Source organism: Heloderma suspectum, chromosome 5, assembly GCF_057233095.1.
Source record: "Heloderma suspectum isolate Gila_16-S chromosome 5, 16-S_ref, whole genome shotgun sequence".
NCBI classification, from domain to species: domain Eukaryota; kingdom Metazoa; phylum Chordata; class Lepidosauria; order Squamata; family Helodermatidae; genus Heloderma; species Heloderma suspectum.
The window spans coordinates 117,336,347-117,355,895 of record NC_139462.1 but is presented as its reverse complement, the minus strand read 5'-3'; the positions used below and the strand labels follow the sequence as shown (position 1 = coordinate 117,355,895).

Below are 19,549 nucleotides of genomic sequence, written 5' to 3'. Positions count from 1 at the left end.
GGGGGAATCCCAGGGCACAGAGACAACCATATCCAAGCAGGCCGTGTAGCACACAGTGATATTGTGCGATAGGGCCAATCATGTGTTATCTGGCTGTCGTTGTTTTGCTTGTTTGCTCATGGGGTCTGCATACTATTTTTTTATTGCCAAATGGTCTCAAGACAGATCACAACAGTCAAAAACAATAAAATCAAATCAGTATTTAAAACAGCAAAGATACAAACAGAAGACCAGTAGATAAAAACAGATCTGTGTGTTTTTTCTTAGACATTTTACCATTAGGGACCTCAGATACTATTAAAAGCACAATAGAATCAGCAAGACTTACCTGGCAACTAAAAGACAGATAGCAAAGATGGTGCCAAGTGAACCTGCCTAGGGAGAGAGTGAGCACCACCTCAGGAAGGACCCCTTCTTCTGTTGCCACTCACTTAACCTCTGAAGGGAGGAGCACCCAAAAGATGAACTCTGAAGAACTTAATTGGTGGACATGTTCTTGAGGGAGAAAGTGGACATCTAGGTGCTGCTGATCTCTAGCTAACCACAAAGGCAGGTGTTTTATATAAGTTACTTCAGCAGCCTGAGAGTAATGATGGAAGTGACGTAAATCAAGGCCTTCCTTGTGTGAAACATTCCCTTCTCTTGAGAATTGGCTAAAACATACTTGCTTCTCTGGGAGCACAGTATCAGCTTGCATTGTTACTTGTAATTCCAAATTTGACATGGGACCAAAACACCTTTCCTTTATCCCAAGTTGAGTACTAAAGTAGAGTAGGTATCTTGGGAATGGAGAGAAGACATGGTGGTTAAACATGTCCATTTTGCAAATATTTGTCAGGATGTTTGTGACTTTTTTTTGTTAGGATGATCGTGAAAGAGAAAGTGGTGGAGTCCACACTCGTGTTGAGAAGCATTGGCTTGGATCTGTTCGAATTCCATTTACAACAGTATATTTTCAATCAAGAGTAAGTAGACTGGAATAGGCAGTAGAGCGCTACCTTTTCCAGAGCTTGGTGCAGTGAATAAAGATATCAAAATAAGCCATCTTTTTATTATCAACAGAATGAAGTATTTGCCATTCTTGGCTCTTAATGCTTAACTACATATTGATAAATGCATTTTTTTCTTATTCTAGATTGATGGCACATTTAAGATAGATACTCCTCCAGTTTTTCTTGGATATATTAAGGGGAAGAATATGGGAATTGACAGAGGCTATGATTCCATTCGAAATCTGAGTGAAGGCTCCTATTTATCACTTTTTATTACAATTGAACCCCAGCTCATTCCTGGAGAATCCGTTCGGGAAAAGGTAAACCCCTTCAGGTTTTATTTCTGGTCATGATTTTAAAATTTAGCAGGGGGAGTTCACCTGTCACTTAACAGCTGTAGTTATATCAAAGACAGTAAGATCCACATCAGTATAAATGAGCTGTGAGTTTTTGCTTAGGCATTTTATTGTGACTTGTTTTCTGAGCAAAGGTATGCACCTTTATTTTCAAATTAACTTAAGTATATATAGAAGGACAAGTCACAGTAAAAGAGAGGGGGAAATCTTTTTTTTTAGAATTGGGCCAAATGTTTTATCTTCTGAATAGTCTGTAGCTATTTGTGCTCACCAAATGTTCACTTTTCATTATTAGGACACCCATAATTACTAGTAATAAATGTATTTGGTCAATCATATTAGCATAGAGTAATTAATTATATCAGACATAGTCTTTGTTAAATTAATGGCAGCTGTCACAATTCTGGTAATGCAGTTCTTTTGAGACTTTCTAGTGTGGTTGCCCTCTGCTGTTTTCCATAGTGTACATAGGTATTTTTAGGGAGAATGGGGTAGACAGAGTCTTTTATGGTAGCCGGCATCTTATGGGTGGTTGAGGGGAGTAGAATGGGAGGAGCGAAAGTTAAGGTAAGGACATGCTGGGATACGAGTGCAGAGATCTTGGGTATGGTAACCTGTGATATTTTTTCAGAATTTAATTGTGTATTTTTTTATGAACTTAACGTTCCAATAGGCCCATCTCCACAACTGGGAACATGGCTAGATGTTCTACAGAACCTTAATTTTGTTACTGGTATAGTTTCATAACTGTTTCATGTTTTTAACATTATCTGACTGAAGTTATCACCACAGGTTTAGTGTTTCCAAACCAAAGCTTAGCTTGCATCTTAGGATTTCAGGAGTTTTTATAGTTTGCACTGATCTCATTTGTTCTCTTTCAGAAACAGTGTTAGCTAGTTTTCTTCAAGACAGAATTCAGTTTCTTAAGAACTAGAAAGGAAAGAATATACCACATACTCTGGAGTTGCAGCAAAAAGCTATATTACCAACCTTCAAAAGTAGTAGCAGAGAAATTTCAGTTTGAGTATTGGAAGCCAGTCGCTATCAAAATGTTAGCTAGACAGTGCTATCAAAGTAAATAGTAAATAATTCAGAAAGAGAAAAGCAATTCAGGTAAGGAAATGTTGCAGAACAGCTATTTACTCTGTCTTAAAATGGAAAGATAAGAATAGAAGGGGGCGGGAAATGAATATTAATTTTTTTAAAACACTTCTGTTGTAATCCTTCTATCTGAAAATTCTGATCAAGTTATCTGTCTGATAGTACCTCCTTGCTTTCAGAACTTTCCAGCAGGTCCTCCTTGTAGTCTATGCAAGCACAATCCCATGTGTGTGTGATAAAAGCATGGGCACCATGGAGAACACATTATTTTTTATTTATTATTTCTATTGTTACCAAAATGTCCATCAGTATGATGACAACAGGGACTGAATGGAGGGATTATATTTCATAAAGGACACATGACACTCTGTGTGCCTGTATTTTCTTAGCTGCTTAGCTTTTCTGATCTTTCACGTTATTGCATGTTATTTTACACTGTTCATATCTTTGTCTCTCATCTTGCTTACCTTCCTGAATCTGTGTAGATGAATGAAATGATTAAGAAGGTACCATTTTTACATATGTACATATAATTTTAAATGGTGGTGATTGATTAGGATTGTTATATATTTGCCTTCCACAGTCGTTTCATTATTTTTTTTAAAAAAGTAGCCTGTGTTGCTCTGTCATACCAAATGTGCATACTCAATAGTGCAAAATTTATGCATCAATTTAGATTTTGTTGGCATTTAAAAAAGAATAATAATCTATAAGAAAATACTTTAAACCAGAGATACCACCGTTTTTGTAAAATTTAGGAGCCAACAAGGTTTCCTAGGAGCAGGCTGAAAGGAAGGGACAGATGGAGATTTGAATGGATCCTGTTCTTGTTGGTGCATTTTGGCACCTCCGGTGCTTTGCTTTCAGGCAGTGCTTAATTGAGAGGTGCTGGGGCTCATACCATGAAACTAGAGCCCCTTATTTCTGTTACTGCACACCTTCCAGAACTGAGCCCAAGCACTGAAGGAGGTTTTGGAACTCTGCACTGGGAATTCCTGGCTCCGGTGAAACTCTATTGGAGGATAAAGGGGTATCAGAAGAGAAGAGCAAAGGTGAAGGATTGCAAATTGTGGAGTAGATAAGAGAAGGGAAATTGTTTTGGGATCTAAGGAGGATGTGTAGAAAAGAGAACAAGAAAAGGATAAAATGAGGGAGAGGATGACAAGGTGACAAATTGTGAGGAAATTATCTCATTAAAAAGAAAATGGGGCTAGACAGAATGTAGTTGCAGGAAGAATAGAAATCTATTTTAGATATCCAAAGGACTGTTTTTGAACAGATGTTTATGATTAAGTCTTACATTGGATCCTATACACCACTGCTGTAGCTTATAAATCTTCTAAAAAGGCAATTGCTCATTAAATTAATAATAATGCAGTTTGATCATAAAGCATGACAACCTCAGTCTCATTATTGCCATGAAGCAGCTAGTGTGTCAGGGTTGGATCGAAGCCCATAGAGCCCCAAAGCAGTTCTGATTCTGAGGAAGAGATGGAAACCATGGGAGAAGAACCTGCGTGCTGTTCAGAGGTGCTGCCAGAGGGAGAGTCCCTCCCTGCTCACATTCGTGAGAGTGGTAGCGACCCTGGCAGGCAGGGGGAGGGACAACTGGAGCTTTGGGATGCTAGGCGCCGGCGCAGGGACAAGCGAGAGAAGGAGGGCGCCGAGAGGAGGCGCTCAGCCAGCTGTGCCCCGATGCCCTACGGGAAAGGGTGGACTTTCGCCTCCTAGCCCTTAAATCCAGAGGTTTCCCGCCTCTGTCCTCCAAACGGAGATCAACTGATTTCACTAAGGCTAGAAACTTCTGATAGGCAGGTCTCTAAAGTTTCCCTCATTAGGCTCATGCAATTAGCATCTGTAAGCGTCATTAGGTTGAATGGAAATAAAGCCTTGGAAAAGAGCCCTATCATCTGTGTGTTGATTCTGGATACTTGAGGATTTCAGAAGGCAGCAAGGGCGCTCCTGACATAGTGTTAACTTTATTTTTTGAACTTGGGTTTGAATATAAGACAATTTAAATAGCAAAATAGACACACAAAATATAAGGCCACCATGTGAAAGCCAGTTATTTAAATTTTTGTGGGTCATTCATTCAGTTTCTACACATTCATTCATAGTTGATGGCATTGAATATACTTATTTTCCATTTGATCTCAAAAAACAAAGGGGAAAATCCAAAATAAGTCCTATGTAGAGTAGGCCCATTGAAATGAGTGAGATTTAAATTAATCATTACTAACTTAAAGGCTACCAGGAGGAGAGCCTTTTCTGCTGTGGCACCCAGCTGTGGAATGAGCTCCCTAGAGAGGTTCGCCTGGCACCTACTTTGTACTCCTTCCGGTGCCAGGTGAAGACCTTTTTATGAGCATTTTAGTTTCCTAATCTTTTAGCTTTGGTGTTTTAAATCTGTATTTTAAATCTCTGCATTGCTGCTAGGTTTTATTCCAGTTGTACTGTTATACTGTGGTTTTAAGCTTTCGTATTTCTGTTGTTTTATGCCGTACTTTGTGGTTTTAATTTTTGTGACCCATCCAGAGAGCTTCAGCTATTGGGCAGTATAGAAATAAAATAAATAAATGAAGTCTCATTCATTTCAGTGGGTCTACTCTAAGTAGCATTGACATTGGATTTTACCCAAAGTGTGAATTGGCCCTTATGGGAATATTGTTAAACATCAACCTGTTTTAGATGTCTGATCACATAAATATTCAAGACTGTATTATGAATGTTAATTTACATTTCTGTCTTTGCCAGTCCAAATGATTCATGGAAGATATCAATATTTTAACAACAACAATAAAATTGGTATTAGAAAAAGCACCAACACTGTCAGTTACTCTATCAGTTTAATTCTGGCTACCTAAAGCTATCACAGATAAGGTCTTGTAGTGCTATACTACTGTATAATGTGGAATTTTAGAAGACATGTAAGTTGCATGCAGAACATAAGGACTCCGTTCAGACACGCCTCAGCAGAGTGTGCTCCCTGTGGTTGAACAGAATACACATTTGGACTTTTCTTCATGAATTTGAGGGCATCAGTAAATAAATTATCTCCCCCTCCTCCCCAGTTTGACACCCAAGAAGATGAGAAACTTCTCCAAGCAGCTGAGCAATATAAAGTTGAATGTGCACTGAAGTTTCCAAGTCGCCAGTGCCTGACAACAGTAATTGACATCAATGGAAAAACGGTTTTTATTACTAGATACATCAAGCCCCTCAACCCACCAGAGGAGCTTCTGCGGACTCATGCTGACAATCTACAAGAAACTTCTGTAAGTGCTTCTTACGTGAGAAGTAGAGGGATGTTTCCAGTGATGCAAAGAGTTTCCACCCCCCACTCCTGCCAGAATTAAGGAAAAAGGAAGTCCCTTAGGGAATATTCAGGAGTTCTAGCCTTGAATGAGAACCTCCCAGACACATTTTATTGGTCTAATGGGAAAAACATCTTTCACGGTTCCCGTTCATTTCAGTGGAGCTTACATAGGAAACACACTACTAAGAAGTTCTCCTAAGTGTCAGCTTATAAATTATCACTTAGGATTTTATTATAGGAACGTTTGTCCCTTTTCCTTATTTCATTCCTTCTCAAATAGCCCTATAAATATTCTTGTTTGTTTTTATTGCACGTTGAACAAGACTTCGGCTTTATGAGATGAACTGCCCATCCCCAGATGCCCTGGCTCCATTAACTTGGATTAAATTGGACCAGCAGGGAAGAATCCCAAGCAAATCAGCGGTTGCTTGCTGCAGGTTGTGGAGAGTTAGGGATAGTAGAGAAAAGAGAAAATGAATTCTTCATATATCCCAAGATATATGAAGATATTCCAAGATATTTTAGTAGTTGCTATGCTAAAGCCGGTTGGAATCTTGCTGGATTTCATCCTCAGTAACAGCAACTTTAGCATCAAACTAATGGGAGTGCTTTCTTTTTGTTGTGTATAGGAACTGGTGGCCCGCTATGTTGCCTTGATTCCCTTCTTACCTGATACTGTATCATTTGCTGGAATCTGTGATTTATGGAGTACATCAGATGTAAGTTAAAGGTCTAGAATTCATCTTTAGTGTCTGTCTACAAATTCTTCCGTTTCTCTTCAGTTGGAGTAATAGTAGTTTCAGAACAAAACAAATATTTTATTTTATCTTGACACACATTGGGAGGAAACCCTGATAATTAAATTGTATGCGAGGTTGTCAGGTCTGTCACTGTTGATGGTTCTGAGCTCACTGTGACCTTCTCATTTACTTGAGAAGGTACATAAACATGTACTGTTTCTGCATAAGAACCAAAGTTCAGGGCCACAATGAGTATGCCTTCGTTTTGTAGAATGAAGAGCTGTTTGCTGGGCCTATAAAGTATATATAGTATATCCCTACAAAACATGGAATTTCAGGAGTCATGAAAGTTGCATGCAATCACAAAGGTTCAGTTCAGACACTATGCCTAGCCACATGTAACATAGCGGAACCATGGTTTAGAGGTGCCTATGTGCTTTCATTTTGAGGGATTCAGCTTATGAAATAGGAAGATGGGATACAAGTATTCTTAATAATTCATTTCCCGGGGCTAAATGCTGAGATGAAGGGAAATTATTTACTTGTTAAAAATATTAATGTTCTGCCTTTGTAGTACATAAGTTGAACCACTCAAAATGAAAATAGAGATCATGCCTGCATCCATACTGCAGCAGCCTCTGGAAACTGGAGGTGACAGTTTGTCAACTGAGATGTGTCAAATCATAATTCAGTTTCTTTAAGTATAGTTTGAATTGAGCCAAAATCTTAGCAAGCATAAGGGCATTTCCAGAAAAACAAGGGTGCACATTATGAAGAACAATCCTCTATCATGCAGTTAAACTAGGAATATTAAAGATACTGGTAATAACACTTGTTTGCTTACTGTTCATTAGCAATTCCTTGATCTTTTGGCTGGAGATGAAGAAGAACATGCTGTACTCTTGTGTAATTATTTTCTTGCTCTTGGCAAAAAGGCTTGGCTTTTAATTGGAAATGCGATTCCTGAGGTAAGTCACTTATTATTTGTTTAAGCAAATTTCCACATACCTGTGAAAATGCACTTCTTCATAATTTGTGCTGCATCTCAAACAATGGTCAAATTTTATCTTGCAGGCAAGGGTTTAAAATAACTTTGAGCCTAAGAATTGGTGCAACAAGAAGTCCAGTTTTGATATTGTCCTCAATATAGGACTAGTGGCAGTGTCTTGATCTTCAAATTAAATGGAACGGCCCCGTATGCATTGATTACAGGTTGTGTTAGGGTATTTGTCAAGCTCCACAATAAGATAGATACTTAGAATCATAGAATAGTAGGGTTGGAAGGGGCTACAAGAACATCGAGTCCAATCCCCTGCTCAATTCAGGAATCCAAGTCACAGCATCCCTGACAGATGGCTGTTCAGCCTCATGGTGAATGCCTCCAGTGTGGGAGAGCCCACCACCTCCCTAGGTAATTGGTTCCGTTGTCGTATTGCTCTAACAGTCAGGAAGCTTTTCCTGATGTTCAGCTGGAATCTGGCTTCCTGGCACTTGAGCCCATTATTCCGTGTCCTGCATTCTGGGATGATCGAGAAGAGATCCTGGCCTTCCTCTTTGTGACAACCTTTCAAGGACTTGAAGAGCACTATCATATCTCCCCTCAGTCTTCTCTTCTCTTCTCAAGGCTAAACATGTCCAGTTCCTTCAGTCTCTCCTCATCAAGCTTTGTTTCCAGTCCCCTGATCATCTTTGTTGCCCTCCTCTGAACCCTCTCCAGCTTGTCTTCATCCTTCTTAAAGTGTGGCGCCCAGAACTGGACACAGTACTCCAGATGAGGCCTAACCAGTGCTGAGTACAGGGGAACTAGTACTTCCCAGGATTTGGAAGCTATGCTTCTATTAATGCAGCCTCAAATAGCATTTGCCTTTTTTGCAACCACATCACATTGTTGGCTCATATTCAGCTTGTGATCGACAACGATTCCAAGATCCTTCTCGCTTGTAGTGTTGTTGAGCCAAGTATCCCCCATCTTGTAACTGTGCCTTTGGTTTCTTTTTCCTAGGTGCAGAACTTGGCATTTATCCCTATTAAATGTCATTCTGTTGTTTTCTGCCCAGCTCTCCAGTCTGTCAAGATCACTTTGAATTTTGTTTCTGTCTTCCAAGTTATTAGCTATCCTGCCCAATTTTGTGTCATCTGCAAATTTGATCAGCATTCCCTGCACCACCTCCTCCTAGTCATTAATAAAAATGTTGAAGAGCACTGGGCCCGGGACTGAGCCCTGTGGTACCCTGCTCGTTACCCCTCCCCAGTTTGAGAAGATCCCACTGAGAAGCACTCTTTGAGTCCGATTCTGTAGCCAACTGTGGATCCACCTGATCGTTGTTTCATCTAGCCCACTTTGAGCTAGTTTGCTCATCAGGATATCATAGGGCACTTCATCAAAAGCTTTGCTGAAGTCGAGGTATATTATGTCCACAGCATTCCCACAGTCCACAAGGGAGGTTACCTGATGAAAAAATGAGATCAGATTGGTCTGGTAGGATTTGTTCTTGACAAATCCATGTTGGCTTCGAGCAATCACTGCATTGTTTTCAAGGTGCTTACAGACAGATTGCTTTATAATCTGCTCCAGAATTTTCCCAGGGATTGATGTCAGACTGACTGGTCTGTAGTTCCCAGGTTCTTCCTTTTTACCTTTTTTGAAGATAGGGACAACATTAGCCCTCCTCCAGTCATCTGGCACTTCACCTGTCCTCCATGATTGCTCAAAGATAATAGACAGTGGTTCTGAGAATTCTTCTGCCAGTTCCTTTATTACTCTGAGGTGCAGTTCATCTGGCCCTGGAGATTTGAATGCATTCAAAGTAATTAGGTGTTCCTTGACCATATGCCTATTGATCTCAAGCTGCAATCCTGCCCCTTCAGCCTGTACTTCGCCTTTGCCAGGGGGCTCATAGACCCTCTTTTGAGAGAAGACTGAGCCAAAGTAGGAATTGAGCACTTCTGCCTTTTCTTTGTCATCTGTTATCATTTTGCCATCTTTATTTAATAGCTGAACAACCATTTCTTTCCTCTGACTTTTACTTTGCACATAGCTGAAGAAAGCTTTTTTGTCGCTTTTAGCATCCCTCGCTAACCTCAGCTCGTTCTCAGCTTTAGCCTTCCTGACACCATCCCTGCAATTCTGTCCTACCTGCCTGTACTCTTCCTTTGTTGCTTGGCCTTCTTTCCACTTCCTATCTGTGTCCTTTTTTGTTTTCAGGTCATCTCTTAGCTTTTCGTGAAGCCACATTGGCTTCTTCTGTTGTCTTCCACCTTTTTTCCCTTGTTGGAATGGTTTGTAATTTTGCCTTGAGAATTTCCTTTTTTAAAAGCTCCCACCCATCTTGGACTCCTTTTCTCGTTAGAGTCGCTTGCCATGGGATCTCACTTATTTATTTATTATTTATTTATTGCATTTATATCCCGCCTTTTTTCCTCTTGCAAAGGAACCCAAGGCGGCTTACATTAACCTCCTCCTCTCCATTTTATCCTCACAACAACAACCCTGTGAGGTAGGTTGGGCTGAGAGTCTGTGACTGGCCCAAAGTCACCCAGTGAGCTTCCATGCTGAGTGGGGACTAGAACCCGGATCTCCCGGCTCCCAGTCCAACACTCTAGCCATTACACCACACAACTTTTCATTGTTCTGAGTTTATTAAAATCAGCTTTCCTAAAATCCAGGGTACGGGTTTGGCTACACTCGGCTTTTGCTTCCTTTAGAACCATGAACTGAAGTATAACATAGTCGCTTTCCCCCAGAGTTCCTGTAACTGCTATTTTACCCACTAAGTCAGCTCTGTTGATTAGGATCAAGTCAAGGATAGCCGATCCTCTAGTTCCTACCTCTACTTTCTGTAGGAGGAAGTTATCCGCCACACAAGTCAGGAATTTCCTGGAGGGGCCATGTTTTGCAGCATTTGTCTCCCAACAAATATTGGGGAAATTGAAGTCCCCCATTACTACTACATCATGCTTCCTTGAAACATTGGCTATTTGCTTTTCAAAAGTTTCATCCTCGTCTTCTACTTGATTGGGGGTCCAGTAGTAGACTCCGACCACCATGTTCCTTTTATTCTTTGTTCCATTATTTTAACCCAGATGCTCTAGATGGGGCTACCAAGCTCATCCTCCTGTATTTCTGTGCAGAGATACGTATTTTTAACATATAGTGCAACCCCACCTCCCTTTCTGTTCCTTCTGTTCTTTTTGAACAAGTTATATCCTTCAATTGCTGTATTCCAGCCATGAGAGTCATTCTGCCAAGTCTGTTATACCTATCAAGTCATAATTTCCCTCCTGTATTAAGAGTTCAAGTTCGTTCTGTTTGTTTCCCATACTCTGGGCATTAGTATATAGACATCAAAGACCATGTGCTCCATGGTCTGCCTTTCTTCCTACATGTTTCTGAAGACTATTATTGGACACTATTAGAGCTGTTCTCTCCGTTGTGGTGCCTGAGCCTTCATCCATTGTTATCCCCAACTTTACGTCTCCCTTCCCTGTAGGATTCAGTTTAAAGCCCTCCTGATGAAGTTCTTTATGCTGTGGCCAAACACATTCTTCCCAGCCCTTGTGATGTGCAACCCGTCCCTTGCCAACAGTCCATCTTCCCGGAAGTATAGCCCGGGTTGCCAGAATCCAAATCTCTCACGTCGGCACCACCTTCTTAGCCAGTCATTCACCTGGAGTATTTTTCTTTCCCATTCAGTCCCTCGTCTAACTACTGGAAGGATGGATGAGAAAACTATCTGGGCCCCAAAATTCTTGAGTTTCCTTCCCAAAGCTTCAAAGTCTGATGTGATTTCTTTGTAGCTCTGCTTGGCAGTATCATTTGTTCCCACATGAATGAGAAGAAGGGGATACCTGTCAGAGGGCTTTATGAGTGCAGGCAACCTTTCAGTCACGTCTCTAATCCATCCTCCTGGGAGACAGCACACCTGGTGAGTCCACGGGACTTTGCAACATACATGGGTTTTGATCCCACGCAGCAAGGAGTCTCCCACTACTACTACTCTTCTCTTTTTGTAGCTGTAGGCCTTGGTTTCGTCACCTCTGCTTGGCTGACCTTCAGCCTCTTGCTTGCTGTCATGCAGGTTCCCCTGTACATCTTCCTCTGCAGGCTATCCTCCATTCTCATCCTCAAGTACCTGGAAACGGTTCCCTAGTTCCACTGCCTCCACTGGTGCCAAGTGGCTTCTAGTTCTTCTGCTCTTGTCACCTTTTTCCAAGGAGTATCTTCTACTTCAATTTTTCCTCTCCTCAGCAGTTTCCTCTTCTGCTTGTTTGCTGTTGCTCTTTTAGCTTCTGTTCTTCGCTTTGCTGCTGTAGTTCCACCATTCTGTCCAAGAACTCTTCGTGTTTTCTTATTCCCTGGAGGGTCGACACTCGCCGCTCCAATCCTCTTACTTTTTCTTCCAGCAGCGTGATCAACTTGCACTTGTTGCATGTGTAGGCCATGTTGTTCTCAGGCAAGAAAACAAACATGGCACACACCTTGCAGGTCACCTCCACTGGAGAGTCTTGTCCTTCCATAGTCTCTTTTCCCTTTTTGTGTCTAGCTTCCTGGCTGTTCTAGAGTAGCCTGTGCCTGGTCCTCTACTCACTGCAGGTTAAAAACAGAGTCCCACTCTTTGCCTTCTTCGTCTCTTCTGCCACTGCAGCTTCCCTGGCCAACTCCTGTTTGTTCTCCCGTTCGCTCGCTCTGATCGCTCACTCTCTGGGAGCTTGCTTGCTTCTATAGTTTCGAGACCAGCTGGAGCAGGTTCCTCTGCTCTGCTGTGCGCAGCTGGGAGGCGGGAAACAGACTGAAACTTCCTACCCACTCAGCTGCTGGGAGTACTCGGGCCATTCCCCCCCCCCATTAACTGAAGCTCTCAGGGGCACCTGGTGAGCTCACAGCCACTCAGCAGGAAATGAACAGCCCTCTGGGCTTCCTCCAGCCCACTTACTTCTTTGCCTTTGTCTCCTTTGTCTCTTCTACCACTGCTCCTCTTATTCGCTCGCTCTGATCGCTCGCTCTCTGGGAGCTTGCTTGCTTCTCTAGTCCCTAGATCAGCTGGAGCAGCTTCCTCTGCTCTGCTCAGCTGGGAGGCGGGACTTCCCTGCGAGCGGCTGAGCTAGATTCATATTTAGATGTACATCCCTATCTACTTCATGATGCTGGTCCAGGTTAAACTGAAGTAGTTGGATTCATCTCTTTACACAGATGGAGTTGGTCTTCTCTACCTCTAGAGCCACTAGTTGTATGTGACAAAAGCTGCTATAAAGCTGAAATTGAGCACTTTCCTTCATTCTCATTTTAGACCTGCCCCATCTCTACAGTACACAAACATTCACTATTATTAAATGAAGAGTTGGGTCTTAGATTACTTCCTGTTTGAACATTGTTGATGAAGTCGAACCTGGTATTGAGGAAACATGGGAATTGACCATGCTGTGCTCAGCTGTAGGCATTGTTACCTTTCCCAGAGTGTGTGCAGGGGTCCCCAAGGTTGAAGACGATAAGCATTAAGTATTTCTTTCAAGTGCACAAAGCACTCCACATCTGCTATCTTGTTGTCCTTAAACATCCCTGAGCTGTCAGCATTATTATCCTTCCCATATTTTAGATTGGGCGGGGGGGCAGGGGCTAAGAAAGGATGGCTTCTCTAAGGCCAGTTTGTGAGTTTATCGCAGAGATAAGATTTGAGCCAGGGAATTCTTGATCTGTAACTGATAGTCTTAGGCACTATTCAACAACAGCTCTCTAGCAATCTGTCCCCCCAGCCTAATTGAAATCTCTTCAAAGCTTAAGAGACGGTTCATAGTTCAGCATGTTGAAGCAAGAAATAAGCCCCAAACCTGGGTATATACATGCACCCTCCTCATAGCACTATGGAATCTTCTTGACTGTGGAAATGTACCCTCTGCAAAATGTTCCAGACCCTTGTAAGTCAGTGTGAAAATGCCAGCATGTGAATAAACATGCAGTTAGTGAAATGGCTACTGCCTTTTGCCATTTCACAAGTGGCTGTGCAAGCACTATCGTTTTGTAAACCTAAGATCTGCAACCAGCTGGGTACCACCACTTTAATTAGTTTCTATCCTTCTGCATAGTTTAGAAGTTAGTTTCCACTAGTGCATCACCACTTGCACTAGTGGAATGACACCATTGGATGCAACCCATCAATTCCAAATGACTGGATGTAAACCACATAAGATGGTATCTTTTTGCTGATCAACTTCTGTTGGCAATAGATATGCAAGGTTTCCAGTTACACAGAATTATTCATCAGTTTATCCTCAGTTTAGTAGTTTAGCTAGAATTTCATGAGAAAATAATGTTTATGCATGATATGAGTTATGGATGTAATCCACACATTGTATACTTGATTGCCTTCACTGAGATGACTGCAGAAAAAATGGGTTGAAGCTTATATGGCATACAAGATTAGCTGTGCCTACCACTGAGCTGACTACAGAATAGAAATTGCATGAAAATGTTAAACGTATTCTGCATTGTAAGAGACATTTAAAACATTTATTCCTAGGGACCAACAGCGTATGTGCTCACTTGGGAACAAAACCAGTATGTGATCTGGAATCCCAGTTGTGGCCGTTTTTACGGACAGTATGATGCTTTCTGTCCATTGCAAAGTGTAGGCTGCTTAATTTCCAGTGACAATGTAAGTAATTCCGATCCCTGTGTCTGTCAATTATCTTATGAACTTATGAAGCTGCCTTGTACTGAGTCAAGCCATTGATTCATTTACGCCAGAATTGTTGACTGATTAGTGGTGGCTCTCCACAGTCTCAGACTTGGCTGCTGTCTGTGATCCGTTATGTAACTGGAGATGCCAGGAGTTAAACCTGCAACCCTCTGCATGTAAAGTATGTTCTCTACCACTGACACGTGCCCCTCCTTAATCTTTTGTTTCTTGGGTGGTCTTACTTCAGCAGATTCTTTTTACAAATCCTACAAGAGCCACCAAACCGATCAATCTTATGAAATCTCAGTTTATACTACCTCAGCCCATATCCCTCCCTCCCCGTTGTGGCTCTGGCAGGCATAAAAGGTTAATACAAAACCACATTAAAAGTGCCCCCCCCTTCACACTTTTTCTCCATCCTGGCAGGTGGTAAAAATTGTGTTCTCATGAGTCACATCAAAGCAGGACAGCAAGTCTGCTGTTGTTTTCCATCCATAGGTGAGCATGGCTGCAGAGTTGCAGTGGTGCAGGTCATAATTCTGTTAAGTTTTTTTTTTTCATAATTTAGTTCTCATATTAGCAGAATGCAATGGATATTTGTGTGTAAAATAAAAGGAAGTGTATCTTATGCAGAACAATATTTGGAACTCTGTGTATTTTCATAATTGTATTTGAAAGGCTTGACTTCTGTGTCAGTCATGGCCAGTTTCAGATTAGGGATGGGGGAGAAATTTGTTCAGTTCACATTTTAATGCAGACTTACCTAATTTTGCACTTTTGAACCACTATGCAAACTGAACCTTGGTTAGCCCTTGAAATTTGCACTTCCCAATTTTTGCAATGGATGCATACAAAAATGCATATATTAGAGAAAATGCTCAAATATTAGAAAACTGCTTGAAAAAATGCATGTATTAGAACAGGCATCCCCAGTGCGGTGCCCCCTGGGACCTCCGAGAGCACCTGCGAAGCTCTCCACCCCTGCCTAGGGATGTACGAAAGTCACTTACCTTTTCGCAGGGGTGCTTCACGGTGGGGGGGAGGCGCTTCGCTTCTCCCCCCGAAGTTCAGGCGAGGGGGGGGAGCCGTCCCTCCTCGCCCGGCCAAAATTCAGGCCGGGGAGACGCGCCTCATCTCCCCGGCTGCGAAACAAAGTCTAAAAAAAAAACCAACCCCCCCCCCCCCCCGTGATAGGCTACGTAACGATTAACGTAGCCTATCACGGCTAGATTTCCAAAGTCAGCCGTGATAGGCTACGTAAATCGTTACGTAGCCTATCACGGGTGACTTTGAAAAAAAAAAAAAAAAAGCGCGTACGCAAATGGCGGCGCCCATAGGCCGCCGCCATTTGCGTACGCGGTTTTTTTTTTCAAAGTCACCCGTGATAGGCTACGTAACGATTTACGTAGCCTATCACGGCTGACTTTGGAAATCTAGCCGTGATAGGCTACGTTAATCGTTACGTAGCCTATCACGGGTTTTTTGTTTGTTTGTTTGTTTTTTAGACTTTGTAATGGCGGTGGTGCTGGCCGGTCGGAAGACCGGCTGCCGCCCCCGCCCCCGCCGAAAGGCCAACGAACCACCGCCGGGACCCGCCGCTGGGAGGGACATTCGCCAAAGGTAAGTCCCATCCCGGAGGGGGTGGAGAATTTCACCGTCGATTTCGGGGGGCCGAATGCATTGGCGCTCGGCCCCCTGAAGATTCAGGGAGAAATTCTCCGCCATCCCTACCCCTGCCCCCCTTTAAACATTTTTTTTTTAACTTGAAAATGATAGGGCGCCCGGTTCTCCTTCCTGTTCCTGAAACTGCCACTGATTAGCTGTTCGGCGGGCAGGAACAGAAGGAAGAAGCTACTTTCTGGCCTCACCCAATCTTCCGCCCACACAGAGCTTTCCCCTTTGCTCTCTCGACTCCCAGCTTCTCGCCTCACCATTTCTCTCCCTCCAACATCTTTCCTCACTATTTCTCTTCCTTCCCTGGCCTTCTTCTCTTCCTTCCTAGCCCCTAGCCTTGTTCATTCCTTCCCAGTCACCTCTTTACCTCATTGTGTCTCCCACTCTACTAGCCTTGCTCTTTTACTTGCTGTTTCCCATCTCTCCCAGTCCCTAGCCTTGCTGTTTCTCTCTCACACTCCTTTATCTCACTTCTTCCTTCTACCCCTAGTCTTGCTCTTTTTCTCTCCCTGCCTAGACTCTTCTCTCACTCTTTACATACCCATACACCGCACCTTCCTGGCCAGGTGCTTTGATGGTAGAGGAGGGAGGAGGAGTGCCAGGTGGGGGACAGAGTGGCTAAGCCTGGAGTTGAGGTAGGGAGAACCTCTTTCCTTTTGGATCTTGGGAAAGGTGTATGTGTGTTTGGATAGGATGAGCAGAGAAATTCTATGCAGGCTTACTCAGAAGTAATTTCTACTGAGTTCCATGTGAGCATGCATAGAATTGCAACTTTAAATGGTTATTTTGTTGTGTTTCTGTGGGGTCAAATATGTAGATTGGCTTTGGAGTTCAGACCCTTTCTCTGCTTGTACTCAGTTTCTTAGGTGATTTTGGACTAGTCAGGCCCCTACAGGAACCATTATGTGACTAGCCACATGCACCATGGGAGCCCAAAGCAGTTTCTCAAATTCCCAAAGGTGTCCATGGGTCTAAAAAAGTTGGGGACCTCTTTATTAGGAGAAATGTGCACGAAAATGCTTAAGAATTTTCATGAAAACTTTAAATAATTCTCAGAGTTTGGGACAAATCAAACGTAAGACTGGAGAAATTCTCAAAGTTTGAAATACATTGAATTTAAGATTGGAAAAGTGAGAGAGAAACCAAAACTGACAGATTCATCTGGCCCTACTTCAGGGTTGCAGCCTTCAGATTAGGACTGCAGCACCCTGTGTAGTTTGAAGAAGGTTCTGCACTAACACACGCTCACTAGAAGAGTACTAAAAGTATTTATTTACCTGTGAACATTAAGTACTATGCCTGTTTTTAATACCACGAGAAAATAGGAAGTGTATACTGAGGCCAGGATCCAAAGAATGTGTGAACTAGCTCTGCAAAGCCAAGCAGCCCTAGACCTGGCTTTTTCCAACAGCAGACCCCAATTCCAAATGTCAAACTGCTTTTGAAATAGTTTTGAAAGCACTTTGTGATATGACATGGAGGTCAGTGGTTAAAAAAGGATCGAAAACTTCCATTAAGGTAGTGCAAGACCCTTACATGAGCCTTAGTAGCTCTCTGAATCCAAGCCAGAGTGCAAAATTAGTATAGATTTATTATTGCTGGAGATTATAATAGAGCAACTCTTTCTTAGGTTTGGTTCAATATTCAACAATATGATTCCCCACTAAGAATAAACTTTGATGTCAGCAAACCCAAATTCTGGAAACCGTTTTTTTCAAGACGTTTACCATTTCCTGGTCTCTCCAGTGTACAGGTATTAAACTTTTTATTCAGACATCTTGTAGCACAGAAAGAATATTTGCAACCTTTCCTTTATATGTGGAATTGTTTCAATCTTCTTAAGAGAGAGGATATGGGACAGATATGTGAAAAAACTTGCATGAGTAAGTAAAAGTTATTACTTTGGGGGAAAGTAATTATATATTTTGCTTACTGGAAATGTATATGTGGTTTGTAGTCCTCGAGAAAGATATCAGTTAGGCCTGCATTCTTACCTCATTTGTAAGGATGTAATCTCTTGATGTTTCAAATAACATTGCAGACTTATTACAGCACGTTGGTGAATTTGAAGCAGACTGTTAAACAGTAGTAGAAAGCATAAAATGTGTCTACTATAAAAGGAAGTGGGTAACAATAGTAAAGCGTTCATGCTAAGAAATGTGTCAATTTAATCTTTAAAAGCAAAGATTTTCACATGTGAAAATAGTCCTTTGTTTAATCAATGGGAACTAATGACGAGAGATGTTCTCTAGATAGCTAGGAACCTTTCTCCATCTTTTGCAATGTAATATCCATCAGAACCCCTTCATGGATCACTGCCTTGTTCTGGCGAAGGGGCTTGCGTAACTCAGTGAAGCCATAAGCTATGCCGTGCAGGGCCACCCAAGACGGACAGGTCATGGCAGAGAGTTCTGACAAAATATGGTCCGCTGGAGAAGGAAATGGCAACCCACTCCAGTATTCTTGCCAAGAAAACCCCATGGAACGTATCACAAGGCTAAAAGACATAATGCCAGAAGATGAGCCCCTCAGGTCGGAAGGTGTCCAATATACTACTGGGGAAGAGCAGAGGGAATTTCCAAGTAGCGCCAGAAAGAGTGAAGTGGCTGGGCCAAAGCCGAAAGGACACTCAGCTGTGGATGTGTCTGGTGGTGAAAAGAAAGCCCGATGCTGTAAAGAACAATATTGTTTAGGAACCTGGAATGTAAGATCAATGAATCAAGGTAAGCTGGAGGTGGTCAAACATGAGATGGCAAGATTGAACATCGACATCTTGGGAATCAGCGAACTAAAATGGACAAGCATGGGCGAATTTAATTCAGGTGAGCATCATATCTACTACTGTGGGCAAGAATCCCTTAGAAGAAATGGAGTAGCACTCATAGTCAACAAAAGGGTGGGAAAAGCAGTACTGGGGTGCAATTTCAAAAACGGTAGAATGATCTCAGTACAAATCCAAGGCAAACCATTCAACATCACAGTAATTCAAGTCTGTGCCCCAACTACTGAGGCCGAAGAAGCTGAGGTTGATCAGTTCTATGAAGACCTACACCTTCTAGAACTAACACCAAAAAAAGATGTCCTCTTCATCATAGGGGATTGGAATGCCAAAGCAGGAAGTCAAGAAATCACCAGGATAACAGGCAAGCATGGCCTTGGTGTACAAAATGAAGCAAGACAAAGGCTAATAGAGTTTTGCCAAGAGCACACGCTGATCATAGCAAACACTCTTTTCCAACAGCACAAGAGGCGACTCTACACATGGACGTCACCAGATGGTCAATATCGAAATCAGATTGATTATGTCCTTTGCAGCCAAAGATGGAGAAGCTCTATACAGTCAGTCAAAATGAGACCTGGAGCTGACTGTGGCTCAGATCATGAGCTGCTTCTTGCAAAATTTCGGCTTAAATTGAAGAACGTAGGGAAAACCACGAAACCATTCAGGTATGACCTAAATCATATCCCTTATGAATATACAGTGGAGGTGAGGAATAAATTTAAGGGATTAGACCTGATAGACAGAGTGCCTGAGGAACTATGGACGGAGGTCTGTAACATTGTTCAGGAGGCAGCAACTCAATCCATCCCAAAGAAAAAGAAATGCAAGAAAGCAACATGGCTGTCTGAGGAGGCTTTACAAGTAGCTGAGGAAAGAAGGGAAATGAAAAGCATGGGAGAAAGGGGAAGGTATATC

The 19,549-nt window shown here is 42.3% G+C and overlaps 1 protein-coding gene across 6 annotated transcripts in view; it reads left to right on the top strand.

Annotated features, from left to right (window-relative positions):
• The window catches only part of CC2D2A (coiled-coil and C2 domain containing 2A), a 116,704-nt gene that overhangs the window by 85,710 nt on the left and 11,445 nt on the right, over positions 1–19,549 (top strand). For 5 of the 6 annotated variants that reach the window (XM_084857090.1, XM_084857089.1, XM_084857091.1 and 2 more), the window contains 7 exons: positions 864–965; positions 1,136–1,312; positions 5,521–5,724; positions 6,395–6,484; positions 7,360–7,473; positions 14,020–14,154; positions 17,483–17,605. In XM_084857090.1, the coding sequence (XP_084713216.1) occupies positions 864–965; positions 1,136–1,312; positions 5,521–5,724; positions 6,395–6,484; positions 7,360–7,473; positions 14,020–14,154; positions 17,483–17,605 (945 nt within the window). Of the gene's footprint in view, positions 1–863; positions 966–1,135; positions 1,313–5,520; positions 5,725–6,394; positions 6,485–7,359; positions 7,474–14,019; positions 14,155–15,683; positions 15,767–17,482; positions 17,606–19,549 lie in introns of those variants that run through there. The other variant, XM_084857093.1, reaches the window with a different exon arrangement.